The sequence below is a fragment of the Balaenoptera acutorostrata genome, chromosome 18 (genome assembly GCF_949987535.1).
Source record: "Balaenoptera acutorostrata chromosome 18, mBalAcu1.1, whole genome shotgun sequence".
NCBI lineage: Eukaryota > Metazoa > Chordata > Mammalia > Artiodactyla > Balaenopteridae > Balaenoptera > Balaenoptera acutorostrata.
In genome coordinates this window covers 75,814,131-75,828,259 of record NC_080081.1, presented here as the reverse complement: position 1 = coordinate 75,828,259, position 14,129 = coordinate 75,814,131, and the positions used below count along the sequence as shown (strand labels likewise).

The following is a 14,129-nucleotide window of genomic DNA, read 5'->3' as shown; positions in this document are numbered from 1 at the left end:
TAGAAGCCACTGCGAATGCTTCTGAAGTTATAGTTTACACTCCAGAAATCCCCGGAGCACAGCCATAGGCAAAAACATACTGCGAATCCTGGATCTTTATGTGTCAGTTCACTGACATCACTCGTGGTTGTGTACAAGTTTCATAAATAAAATAGAACCAACTGCTTCCGACCTGTAGAGCTGGGGTCCGCAAATTTTTTTGATCGTATTCCCTAACAATTTTTTAAAAGTCTGTGTACAACCGCAACAGATGTATATTTATAAATTATACCAATGAACTAATAGGTACATTATCGAACATACAAGGAAAATAGACTGTTTAACGTATGAGGAAAGTATGTTTCTATAAATGAACAGAAGGTCTAATAATTTCATTCGTGCCCCACTTTGGCGAGTACTGCCAGCTGCACATACAGGTGTAGTAAACTCTGCTGAGAGAGAAAACTGAAACGTTCAGGCGCTCGTGGGTACCTGGGCCCGGCTTCTTAAGGCAGCCAGCCAGGCCAATAATGGCCTCAGGCTGAGCCACGTGGGGCACAGCGGAGCCTATGGCGCCGCGGCCGCCCGCCCGTCCCGCCGGCACCGGGTCACCTCTCCGAGCGGTGCCGAGCTGTCAAAGCTGCAGGGGTGGCTCCGGGAGTGGGAGCGCCGCACAGCTCCAAGTCCCTGGCTCCAGCCCCCTTCTCCTGGTCTCCAAGGCCGGGCGGCAGCCATGAATGGCGAGGAGCAGTACTACGCGGCCACGCAGCTGTACAAGGACCCTTGCGCGTTCCAGCGGGGCCCGGCGCCAGAGTTCAGCGCCAGCCCCCCTGCGTGCCTCTACATGGGCCGCCAGCCCCCGCCGCTGCCGCCGCCGCCTCCATTCCCCGGCGCCCTGGGCGCGCTGGAGCAGGGCAGCCCCCCGGACATCTCCCCGTACGAGGTGCCCCCGCTCGCCGAAGACCCCGCGGTGGCGCACCTCCACCACCACCTCCCGGCTCAGCTCGCGCTCCCCCGCCCGCCGGCCGGGCCCTTCCCGGATGGAGCTGAGCCGGGCGCCCTGGAGGAGCCCTGCCGTGTCCAGCTGCCTTTCCCGTGGATGAAGTCTACCAAGGCTCACGCGTGGAAAGGCCAGTGGGCAGGTAAGCCCGGCTCCCGCCCGCTTTGTCCTCACCCGCTCTCAGCCCGGCTGCCCCTACCTCCAAGCGCTTCCCAGGACTCTCTCCCAGTTTGCGTCCCCAGCCCCTACGGATAACCTGGAGTCGGACTAAAGCATACAGGGAGCTAACAAGGCCATTTTGCAAAGAAGCGCTTTTCTGGTCCAATTTGGAGCGTCTTTCCCACTCAGCTCTCTTCCTGGCAGCTTAAAGTCCTTCCTTCCCTGTCCGCTGAACTCCAGGAGCCCGCGCGCTCCCTGCGAGCCTAGGCCTGGCTGAGCTCAAGGCTTCGGACCCTCCAATCCTCTCCCAGCTGGGGGTCCGCCCGCCCAGGACTCCGGGGAGTGCGCGTCGAGGGAGCCGAGCAGGGCTCTGGGATGCTCCCGACCCGGCCGGAGCGCGCCTTCGGAGCCCCGGGCCCCTTCTCGCCTTGAGCACCGCCCCCAAGCCCCGCGGGCGGCTCCAGTAAAGAGAGCCAGGCCGCCTCAGGGGCACTACGTAGGTGCAGGAAAGCAGGGAAGGAAAACTGTACCCAAGCGTGCAAAGGGGTCCAGCAGCCGGGGCTGGGGGGGTCACCGCAGGGTCGAGGACTGGTCGCTCACCCTCAAAGCCGAGCAGCTGGGAGAGGCGTCTGCGATGCTCATTCACTTTTGAACCAACGAAAGTGTTTGACGGGCTCTCCCCGTGCTGCGTCCCTGCCAGTCAGTTCGAGGAAGGAGATGCCCTCTGGCACAGGCGAAACAGGGGGCCCCGGGCGCCGGCCTGTAACGGAAGGTCTTCCCGGCCCAGAGCCGGCGGCGAGTTCTGGCGCGGCCTGTGCCGCCGCCACACAATCTTATCGCTTCCGTGCCGAAGCCACTTCTAGTCACACCTGCACTGCAAATAGTGGGCTTTTCTTTTCCTTCCAACTAACAGTCGGGAGTCAGGGGCAAGAGGCTGGAGGTGCCCGCGCCGCCGCCCCGGGAATCCTCGGCCCCCGTCCGCCGAGTCTGGCTAGCCTACCCGACTCTGCCCCTGGCGCAGCCAAGAGGGGCTTGGGGAGATCCGGGCTCGTCCCCGGGTCTCGCCTCTCCCCACTTTCTCGCGAAGGCTGTGTGGGGACCGGGCAGGTCCTGAGGCAGGACAGGGTCCAAACTCGGCCGCGATCTTCCCCACCGCCGACGAAACCACGCACGATCCTTACTCAGCCCGCGCGGCCGCGGCCAAAGGCCTCGGAGCCTTGGCAAATGCGGGATTCTTGGGAGGCGGGAGGACGGCGTCCCTGGGCCGTGGGCGCGGGACTCCCAGTCCGTAGTCTCCTGCCAGGAGCTGCCTCCCGCCCGGGCCCCCTCCCCGCGGCGCGCTGGGGGCTGGGGGGCGCGCGTTTCTCGAATCCCCGGCCCTCCTCGCGGCTTCCCCAGGAAGAATGCGAGGGAGGATCTGAAAAAGGCTTTCTGCGGTGGGGTAACTTCCCCACCTCCCGGGGGTGTTACACCTGCTCCGGTGGAGCTTGGCCTCGGGCGGACCGAAGGAGCCGGAAAGGAAAACCCGAAGGAAAATCGGCAGCCTTGCGGGGGGATGGGGTAACCCTGGGAGGGTGACTTCCTCGGGCTGGAGGGTCGCGGTCGGAGGGGCCTTTGCCTGCGCCCTCTGACCCAGCGCAGGCTCAGCCCGCCGGGGGGTCGGGGGCGGGAGGCGCCCTCCGGGCAGCTGCCTGCAGGATGCTGCCGCAGCCAGGGCCCTCCTCCCCGGAAACTCTGGAAGGAACCAAACTTAAAGGGTCTGGGAACCCGCCTGCCCGCTCCTACTGGGGTTTCACACCCCTGGAGAGAAAGAAGTGACCAAAGGGCCTTTATACGTAGGTCGGATATGCATACGAGTAACAACAGGAACTTCCAAAATCCTCGCCCTAAGAAATGAACGGCGGCCGCCTCGCTGGCGGGCTTGCCCCTAAACGCCGCCCCCTGCGCCTTGGAGAACAGTGCAGACTGGGGGCCCTGACGTCTTCCCAAAACCACCAACAGCCTCCATCCTACGCCTTCGCCCCCTGCCAACTCGTCCTACGCACAGGACCCCTGGGCTCGTGGGCCTTGCGCAGCCTCTCAGAGCGCTTTGGGGAGGCTGCTGAAAAAGGGCCAAAGCCCCGCGAGGTTGTGGGTTGAATTTACGAACTTCAGAGTACCTTTTTAGATGTTCAAGTCTCCCTCGTTTCTCTCCCAAGCCAAGGAAGGCTTGGAAGTGTTCAGACTCCGAGAGACGCCCCCAGCGAGCAGGACTCTGCTGACTCGGACCGGAGCCTCTGCCTTGGCTTCTGGGCAGCTCCTTTTGGCCTGGGGGGAAACCCCTGGTGGGCTGTATTCCAGAAACACACACACTAGCTTTTCAACTCTAGCCAACAGTCGCAGGAGAAATATCACATACCTCTGCCCTACGTACACGCCGATTTAGGCCTCTTCCCGGTGTTTCGCTGGAACTTACCGCCCCAGAGTCCACAGCCTGGGCGCAGTCGTCATGTCACCCAGAAAGGAAAAGATCAGGGCCTGGAGGCACACAGCCGCAAACACCGGGTGAGCGGTGCTAATCTACCAGGCCAGGCCTGGCTGTCGCTTCCTCACCACCCGGGCCCAGGGCTCCTCTACCCTGCCGGGCTCTCAGCTCCCCAGGGGGGGATCCGGCCCCGCGTCTCCCCTCCCTAGCCTCCCCTCCTGCCTTGGCCAGCATTTGGGGCCCAGGACACAGAGGCTGGGGTTGACAGTGACCTTCTCCGGGGCTCAGAATGGTTTCCCTTCTCGTCCAGGGCAGGTGCCCAGCCGAGGTTAGAATGACAATTATAGAGAATTTACCAGCTCTTAAGTTGGGGCTGCCTACAACAATGTAACTTTATAGAGAGATAATATATGGTCAGATATGACAATGTATGTCATAACCTCGGGTTTTTTATTAGCTCAAGGTTTTTCAAACTGAAGGTTGCACCCATCAGTCGGTCGTGAAATCCATTTACTGGGTTGAAACCTTGTTTTTAATGAAACAGTAAACAATAGGAGAAATTAGATAGCATCATAGGTGGTAAAGTTTGGTTTAATGTCCTAAATTTTTTGGTGTGGCAGTTATATATATCAGTGTGTGAACTGGGTGATGATTTGAAATGTATTTGTTACTGTGGGTCATCGTCAGAAATTTTTTTTTAAGTACTGTATTAAAGACATTTTTTTGCCTTTGTAGAATCCAGTCGGTTTAGATATCTATTATGTGCATTTTAATCAGCACCAACCCAAACAGCGGTTAAGTGAACACATTCTAGAACCACTCATTGATAGAGCCACGGAGAGAACCCATGCAGCTCTGACCTCCAAGAAAAGGCAAACGTTACTAGGGAAGGGCTGCGTGCCCCAGACTGGGCTCTCGGATAGAGGGCCTGAGCTCGGTGGCCGGAGCGGCTGGGAAGGGGCCAGGGCTCCCAGGATTGGGGCAAAAGGGTTGGGTTGCACGGGTGGGGACAGGCAGGAGAAGCCAGGGGTCAGGGACCACATTCACGTGCTGTGTCGCCCGCAGGCGGTGCCTACGCAGCGGAGCCGGAGGAGAACAAGCGGACGCGCACCGCTTACACTCGCGCGCAGCTGCTGGAGCTGGAGAAGGAGTTCCTGTTCAACAAATACATCTCCAGGCCGCGCCGGGTGGAGCTGGCCGTCATGCTGAACTTGACCGAGAGACACATCAAGATCTGGTTCCAAAACCGCCGGATGAAGTGGAAAAAGGAGGAGGACAAGAAGCGCAGCGGCGGCACCGTGGCCGCGGGCGGCAGGGACGCGGAGCCCGAGCAGGACTGCGCAGTGACCTCGGGCGAGGAGCTGCTGGCGCTGCCGCCCCCGCCGCCCCCCGGGGGTGCTGTGCCACCCGCGGTCCCCGCCGCCGCCCGAGAGGGCCGCCTGCCGCCTGGCCTTAGCGCGTCGCCTCAGCCTTCCAGTGTGGCGCCTCTGCGACCGCCAGAATCTCGGTGAGAGATGGGGCTCCTCCCTGCCGGGTGGCATCAACCACTCGCAAAGGAGGGAGGGGCGGACCGAGGACCCCGGCTGTGACCACCGGTCCAGGCCGTTCGCTGGGGCAGGAGCTGAGCGGCCCACCCCAGACTGGAGGGGAGAGCCCGGGCTCTGAGGCGCCTAGTGCCAACTGGGGCACGGTGGGGAGACGCTGGCCCACCTCCTGGAAGGAGAAGAGACGTTTTCTGAAATATCGGGGCCTCTCTGGGTGATACTGTTGGATGGGCAACGTCTGTGCTGCCGTGCAGGTGCCATCACTCCAGAACCGTGGACCTCTTTAGAGAAGCCGGCTCTTCAAAAGACAGCAGAAACTATACAAACTGGAACCGTCCCCAACACAGCAGGCAAACTGGACGGAGCGCCGCAACCTGCCCGGGGAACAGAGCCGTTTTTACTCCAGCCTCTGCCTTAACGTTTAGAAATAACCGAAAGGAAACGTCTGAAGTTTCAAAGACCTAGTGACATCAATGCCCATGGAATAGAATCATTCCTCCTTCTCCTCTTCTTCTTTTTTAATCCTTTTAGCGGAACCACATCCTTCACCGGCGCACATCCTTCAGCCTCCACCTCTTTCCTCTGAAGAAAAGAACGTCTTGCAAGCGTGGCTGGGCGGTGGCAGGGCTGGGGTGCAGGGGCAGCGGCAGCATCGCTGGACACCCCTTTGTGCCAAAACTCCCAGAGACGGCAAGGGGAGATGGGCCTGGAGCGAAGGTTTTGGGGAAGAAAGACGGCCCCTGAGCAATCACTACACTGAAGATATTTGGAGCTTTCTATTCCAGATGGGGATTTGGTTCCTGATCTCAGGGCAGGGAAGACTGTGTGGACACAATCAGGGTGGCCTGACCCACCTTGGAAACTATCCACAGAGTATGACTTCCACATCCTTAGAAATGATGAAAATGTATGAGGTTGGGGAATTCGAGGCAAGATGGTTATTTTTATTTAAAGTTTTTAAATTACCTAACAGTTCTTTACAAACAGGTCTGTGGTTTCCAGGTCAGTTGCTTGTTTCAGGGTCTGGGCCTTGTGTTCAGGTGATGTTTGTGGAAAACGCTTAATAAATACAGGTAACGTGGAAAGAGAAGAAAACTGATTCCGCTTGCTTTGTATCAAACCCTTCTTGCGGTGCAATGATTCCAATTCATTTAAAAAATTAAAGCAGCATTTTTTTTTTTTGGCACTAACCAGGGAAAAGCTGGTTAGACACCACGTTTGGGTGTTAGGTTGGGAAAGCATATCAGCAGGTGGATTTTCGGGTGTTTTGTTTTGTTTCATTGTAAATTTAGGAGTCACTTCTGAAAATGAATTAATTTCTTAGGCAATAGAGCCCATAGGCATGGGGAGTTCGGAGTGTGGCGGGCTGTCGATGAATAAGTGCAGAGCCAGAGCTGCCACCCTGCCCCGCACCGCACCGAGGAGGGCAGAGAAACGCCCAAAGCGGCCGTCCAGGCGAGGCCTTTTTCGGGGGCTCCTCCGAAGGAAGTGTTGCTCTGGATGAGTTCCCACCCCTGGAACCCGAGGGCCAAGAGTGTCTTGTGTTAGGGGCACACAGGCCCCGACTTAGTGGGCTTCCCACCTCCGGGCCACCCTGCTCCTCCCCGCGGCCCTTGGGCGGGCAGCACAGCGCCAGTGCGCGCCTGAAGGCGCCTCCCCAGCGCTCCCACCGGTTCCGAGACGACGGCTCACTCCCAAGAGTCGCCGCTATTATCTTCTTCTGCAAAGACATGCAGGGTTTGTTTTTGCTTTGTTGGTGGTTTTTGCTTCTGCTTTTTGGTTTTTGTTGTTATTGTTTTTTGTGGGGTTTTCCTGAGAGAGAGAGAGAAATCGAGTCATAACGCCCCTCCGAATAAAAGAAGGTTCTGTGGATCAGAAAGGAGAACCTCCTGATCAGTGAGACGTCTCACAGCTGCGGAGGGCTGTGAGCCCCTGCAGCCTCTCCACGCCCCCCCGGGCTCTGGAGTCTAGCAAGACTGCGTTCAGACCTCGGGTCCCTCAAATACCAGCCGTGACCGTGATAAAATTACTCCACTTCCCCCTGCCTCGGTTTTCTCATCCGTAGAGTGAAAGTGGATACTACGTCATAGAGTTGTGAGGTTTAAACCAAAGAATACATGTAAAGCGCTTAATTCAGTATCTAGAAAGTAGTTATCGCTCCACAAATATTAGTTGTTTTATTATCATCATCATGTTCGGAAGCAGCTGGGGAATCGCAGCTGCAGAGATTTCCCGAGTCTCCTGCAGCCCCTCTCCTTCGACAAACCTCCTCTTGTCCATATAACCACTGATCCTTACTGAGCGCGTCCTAGTTTTACGCCGCCCTTCCTCATAAATAGACTGCCCACAGCATCCTTCACCCGGAGAGGCTGCCCTCATCTGACACCAGGGAAGCTGATGCTGTGGGCTGGAGGGAGGACCTGCTGGAGCTCGGCCGCCCGGTTGCTGGAGGTGCGGAGGCTTGTCCTCGGAGACCAAGGAGGTCTTAAAGGCTCCACGCGGAAGCCGCCGCCCTCTCCGAAGCTCCGGGCCCAACCGCGCGCCGCGGCCTCCCCGCTGGGGGTTCCAGGGTTCGCCAACCCGAGGAGAAGAGGCGCGGGCCGCCCGGGGCCGGGCTCGGCGGCGGAGGGCGCGGTCTGACGCCGGCCGGCGTGCGGCTCTGCCGCTCCGCTGGGCTGGGGACCCGGCCGCCGGGGCTGGTGCCTCCGCGCAGAAGAGGCCCGGCTTTCGGTGTCCCCCACCCCTTAAGTACGCAGGCCCTAGAACAAATCCCTGAATTCTCCGTTTCCCCTTCCATAAAATGGGCTCAGCACAAGAACGAAATGAGATGATGTCCTTCAAGTTGATTACCGGGCCTGGCGCACAGTCGCCAGGACACGTGGTGGCGGCGGCGAAATGTAGTTGCCATTAGAGGCCGGCCTCCCAGGGAGACCCAGGGAGGCGGCGGAGAGCGGAGCCCATCTCGCCAGATGGGCCCGGAAGAGAGGAAGGAGGGCGACCGAGCTCGGGCCGGAGCCACGCGGGGCCTGGGCCGGAGCCACGCGGGGCCTCACCCGAAGCGGGACGGAGCGCGTAGTCCCGACCCCTCCGGCCGCGGGGTCCAGGTCAGGCCCCCCCGGGCGACCCGCGTGCGGCTGGACGTGCGCGTCTCCGAGTCTGCGCGGCCACCCTCGGCCGACGGGGCGCCGGGGCGCTCGGACCTGCCAGCCGAGCCCACGCGCACGGCCCAGACCCTCGAGTGAGGCGTCCTGAACAGCGAGACCTCCCTGGAGCCCGAAACAAATCAGCCGGCCCGGCCTCTTTCGGCCACTCAAGCGACCGCCGGGCGCCGGAACCCGAGGTGACCGCGGTACCCACCTCCGCTGTGCGGCTGCCAGCCTCCCTCTGCTCCTCGGGCACGGCGCGCTCCTCGCCCTCCGTGAACGGACGCACACCGCGCACGCCGGGAAAGCGGCCTCGGCGCGGAGGGAGACGGGGCTTCGGCCAACGCAGAGCGCAGCCGCTGCGAGCGCGCGCCGAACCGAGCGCCGCAGCATCGCCGGCTCGCCGCCCGCGCCTCCACGTCCGCCACCCCGCGAAGGGCATCCCCGCTGGACCACGAACCCCACCGTTCCTCCCGGAATCTTCCCTCCGCGGTGGGGTACGATCGTGGAGCGCTGCCGGGCGCCGATGGCGCGCCCAGACCAGGCGGCTGCAACACTGTCCTGGCTCAGCCCACGACTGTAGTCCCGGGATTCGGGAGATCCCGCGCGGGCTCCGCGCCACACACGCACACACACACATCCAACACCAGGAGCCACGGGGAGCCGCAGCCGGGGTCCAGGACCCCGGGCCTCCTCGTGCACGGCGTCGGGTCTCATGGTGTCCGCAACAGTGCCCGACAAAGTCCCCTTTTCTTTCGCGATAAAGTCCTTCCTGTAGTTTTGCTTACGGTTACTCGAAGACGTTCTCACCTTAAAAGCCAAATTCATACCACGCAATAACGACATCTGGGTTGTTGGTGATTTCAGGTCCTGCCTATTGTTTTCAACGGGTTTGGCGTCTGCAATTCACTTGCCCCTTTCGATCGATCCGAGACTGGCGCCTGAATGCATCCAGCAAGGTTTACTGGGCTCTTACTCTCTGGGCCGGACACCTGTGGAAGCCGTACAGTTGCTTGCCTGATGGTCGTCACAGTCGGAGATTGGACTGATTATCGGTGAATTAATCAGAGTCCATAGGAGTCAGGTTCCCCAAATTTCTCCTTTCGAACCACAAAGGCTGCTTTGATTTCCCAGATTAATCTTGGCCCTGCGTCCAGCGCCGTCGCTCTCTCCATGTCCTCTCCTTCAACTGGTTCCGTTCAATGCACTTAAGTTTCAATGAAATCTACGTTATGGCACTGCCCTTTCCAGTCGGTGAAGTCTGCCTGTTCTTCCATTCCCATTCTCTTCCTCCTTCTCTTTCTCCCCAGATCTGGGTTTCTATGTAGGTGTGGGTGTGTCTTAGGGTGAGTCTATCTTCGGGTGTCTGGTTTTGTTTGTTGGCCTGTGTGCATTTGTGTGCATGTGTTTAGGGTATGTCTTATGTGGATGGCAGTGGTGACAATGACCACTGTGTAGGTAGGAACCACGGACACCTTACTATATCCTCTTTTTATTTCCCCGCCCAGCGCAGCCATCTCCCAAGTGCCTGATGACATTGCTGCTGAGGAAAACTGTCCACTCAGGTAACTGTCTCAATTCTTTGTGTTGACACAGTGTTTGCAGGCAGGAAAAGCTGTCTTTAGAAGAACGCAAGTTGGAACTTTGGTAGAAGCTGGCTGATTGCTGAAGTATTGCACGATTGCATAAGGAATTAAAATTGTTTTTCTAAGGAAAAAAGTTCACAGCTGAGGTCTTTCATACTTCAACAGCATCACCTAGAAACCCTCCTGAAAATCAAGTACTTAGAAGGGTCAGAAGAGGGAAGTTCTGGGTTAACACTAAATCAAATTTTACTCAAAGCCATTCTGACAAGCTAGATGGGGGAGCAATAAACCTAATGGGAAACTGAGGCAGGGCAGCAGGAAGCAGAAAGGCTTCCCTGAAAAAGAACTGGGAGCCACTCAGCTGGTAGCCAGCCTTCAGGAAATTGCTACATGTGGACAGCTTGTAGGAGCTTGTGGACAGCTGTGGGGAAAGGATCTGCGGGTGACTCCGAGTAGGAAGAAGAGGTCAAGCTCTACAAATAGTAGCTACCAGTAGCTGTTTAGAGAGTGAAAGTGACTGATACAGGTCTTTTAGGCTACCTAGTGATTACCTGTCAATGCCAGGTTCCCATATTAAAGTATGCTGCATTTATATATCATGAGATAGAATGGACAATAAAATTTTATTCCTTTTTAACTAAAATTATTTTTCTCTATAAGTGAAATGCTATGGCTTTTGAAAGCATAGATAGCTCTAGCCTTAAGCAATATTTTATAATTCACTTTCAAGTTGAATTGTGTAGTCTTTCCCTAAACACAGAACATATAGACACCTTATATATATGCTGTTTCATCAGCATACAGTCAAGATTCTTGTCTGCATTACAGAATACACTGAACTCTCACATCTAGTCATAATTACACATACAAAATTGTAACAGTGTTTTTGCTGTAATTTATATCATTTGAATAAATTCTAATATTTTCCTGAATTCTCAATTAGTCTTATGTCCAAGGTAATGAGAGTTTGAAAAATCATTTCTCCTACTTATACATGCTCTAAAAAATTCAGGAGTTTTACACATCTGGATATGTCTGGATATACTGCCAATTTGAAATTGATATATTACATGGAACTATTTCCACTTCAGTAGTTCTAGAAACACAATAAAATGTACAAAATAATCTCCAAGATTTAAAAACAAATTGAAAATAATGTACAATTGAATTTATTGCAATAAATAAATGCAAGGTTTATTTTAATTTAATGTTGAAAGTCTAATTTTCTAGACCAGAAGTACAGATTATTTCTCCTCTAGATGAGCAGACACACAAACACACAGACTTTGTAAAGCACAAGCCAACTTTCATGACGCCTGTTGTCCTGAGATCCAGTGGAGAAGAGAGGGGAGGATCTCTGGACAAATACAGAAATTAACAGTGCTGGTTCTCAGCGCTCTGGGAAGGGTTTAACTTCTCCTTCTGCATCCACTATTTATGGCTCTTCTGAACAAGGGCAAATAACTTAATCCCTTTGAGTCTGTCTACTCACCTGTGAATTACCGATAATGCGATCTCATGTGATTGTGTGAGGGTTAAATAAAATAATGTATGTAAGAGTGCATACATGGGTGGGTGGGATGGTTCCTCCAGAAACTGAGGTCTTTCTCATCTCACTAGAGCAAGGACAGCACTCTGCTCAGAAGACCTCAGAGGTGACAACAAGTGAAACAAAATGAATGTGTGCCCTTTTGTCTGGGTCCTCAGATCCTCCCTCTGATGGGGGTAGCTAGGTATTGTCCTGGATCTTCACAAGAGAGTGTCTGGGATGAAAAACCACATTGGTGCTGACCAAGCAGGAGCAAAAATAAACTACTAACTCTATCAAATAAAGAGGCAAAGCCAGTCATGCTGAAGTTTCACTTCACACAGCACTGATGCCCCAATTCAACTAGCTTTATATGAAAGGTACACATGTTTGAACTAATTTAGGGATTGTCTGTTGACCAAAGATAGAAAGTCTCTTTACAAAGTGGAATTTGTTTAGGGGTCCATAGGCTCCCCAAAATAGGTGATTGTCCCAGACCTCCTTAATAAGTCATCTCCTTAGATGTTACTGTGTGGTTAGGTTTGGCTGTGACTACTGGAAACCCCAAATAGCAGAGGCTGAAGAGTGAAGTTAATTTCTCTCCTACACAGAAGTCTGGAGGCAGATGATTCAGGACTGGAATATTGCTTCAGAATTGCCTGGGGCCCAGGTTACTTTGACTTCCCTTTCTGCTATCCCTAAATTTGCCCCTCATTTCACGGTCCCATAGGGCACTCCAGCTATGACACCCACTTTCTAAGCAGCAGGAGGGAAGAAACAAAGGAAGGGTAGGCCCCTCTGATGGGTGGAATATTGATCCCTGAAAGATGTCCACCTAATAATCCCTTGAACCTGTGGGTATGTTCTGTTATAGGACAAAAAGGACTTTACAGATGTAGTTAAGTTGGGGACCTTAACTTAACTTAATCCTGGATTATCTGGTGGGCCCAATCTAATCATGCAAACCCTTAAGAGCAGAAAACTTTCTCCAGCCGGAATCCAAGAGCTCAGTAGAAGGAAAAGTCAGAGAGATTCTGTGTGTGAGAGGATTCCAGGTGCCATTACCGGCTCTGGGATGCAGGACCCACGTGCCAGGACTGGAGAGAGGCCTCCAGGAGCTAAGGGATGCCTCCGGGTGACAGTCGGCAAGGAAATGGTGACCTCAGTCCTACAACCACAGGACCTGGATTCTGCCAGCAACCCAAGTTCTTCCCAGAGCCTCCCTAGCAGAGCTCAGCTGGCCAGCAACTTGATTTTGACCTTGTGAAACCCAGAGCAGATAAACCTGCGGAGCCAAAGGGGGGGCTCTTGACCTGCAGAAACTGAGCATACATTTTTGTTATTCTGTGCTGCTATGTAGTAATTTGTCTTTGCAGCAATAAAAAATGAATACCATCCCCTTTTCTTGAATGACACTTCAAGGAAGTGACACCACACCTGCTTACACTTCATGAATAGTACTTAGTTACATGAAAACTCGTGGCTGGGTGGCAGGTTGGAAAGTGTAGTCTTTATTCTGGATGGTCGTTTGTCTAATTAAAAATGGGAGGGGTTTCATTTTTTTTTTTAATTTAAAAAGGGACTTCCCTGGTGGTGCAGTGGGTAAGACTCTGAGCTCCCAATGCAGGGGGCCCGGCTTCAATCCCTGGTCAGGGAACTAGATCCCACATGCATGCTGCAACTAAGAGTTCACATGCCACAACTAAGGAGCCAGTGAGCCGCAACTAAGGAAGCCCGCAAGCCACAACTAAGGATCCCAAGTGCCGCAACTAAGGAGCTGTCAAGAGCCGCAACTAAGGAGCCCACGAGCTGCAACTAAGACCTGGTGCAACCAAATAAATAAATAAATAAATAATTTTTTAAAAAACCCACCGTTCTTTAAAAATTGTTTTTTAATTTAAAAAATAAATAGATGCAAAAATCCTCAACAAAATACTAGCAAACAGAATCCAACAGCACATTAAAAGGATCATACACCATGATCAAGTGGGGTTTATCCCAGGAATGCAAGGATTCTTCAATATATGCAAATCAATCAATGTGATAAACCATATTAACAAACTGAAGGAGAAAAACCATACAATCATCTCAACAGATGCAGAAAAAGCTTTTGACAAAATTCAACACCCATTTATGATAAAAACCCTCCATTTATGAAAGTAGGCATAGAGGGAACTTACCTCAGCATAATAAAGGCCATATATAACGAACCCACAGCCAACATCGTTCTCAATGGTGAAGAACTGAAACCATTTCCACTAAGATCAGGAACAAGATAAGGTTGCCCACTCTCACCACTATTATTCAACATAGTTTTGGAAGTTTTAGCCACAGCAATCAGAGAAGAAAAAGAAATAAAAGAAATCCAAATCAGAAAAGAAGAAGTAAAACTGTCATTGTTTGCAGATGACATGATACTATACATAGAGAATCCTAAAGAGGCTACCAGAAAACTACTAGAGCTAATCAATGAATTTAGTAAAGTAGCAGGATACAAAATTAATGCACAGAAATCTCTTGCATTCCTATACATTAATGATGAAAAATCTGAAAGAGAAATTAAGGAAACACTCGCATTTACCATTGCAACAAAAAGAATAAAATACCTAGGAATAAACCTACCTAGGGAGACAAAAGACCTGTATGCAGAAAACTGTAAGACACTGATGAAAGAAATTAAAGATGATACCAACACATGGAGAGATATACCATGTTCTTGGATTGGA

General features: G+C 53.6%; 1 protein-coding gene across 1 annotated transcript; it reads left to right on the top strand.

The window, feature by feature from the left end:
* The first annotated feature begins 712 nt into the window (after positions 1-712).
* Positions 713-5,113, top strand: PDX1 (pancreatic and duodenal homeobox 1). The gene is made up of 2 exons (XM_007164189.3): positions 713-1,121; positions 4,668-5,113. The coding sequence occupies exons 1-2, from the start codon at positions 713-715 to the stop codon at positions 5,111-5,113; spliced, it is 855 nt and encodes a 284-aa protein (XP_007164251.2).
* Positions 5,114-14,129: the final 9,016 nt, after the last annotated feature.

Bases quoted from the DNA above. Each gene is read 5' to 3' on its own strand.
- PDX1 (XM_007164189.3), top strand. From the start codon at position 713: ATGAATGGCGAGGAGCAGTACTACGCGGCCACGCAGCTGTACAAGGAC. The intron at 1,122-4,667 runs GTAAGCCCGGCT...TGTCGCCCGCAG, and splicing joins GTGGAAAGGCCAGTGGGCAG to GCGGTGCCTACGCAGCGGAG.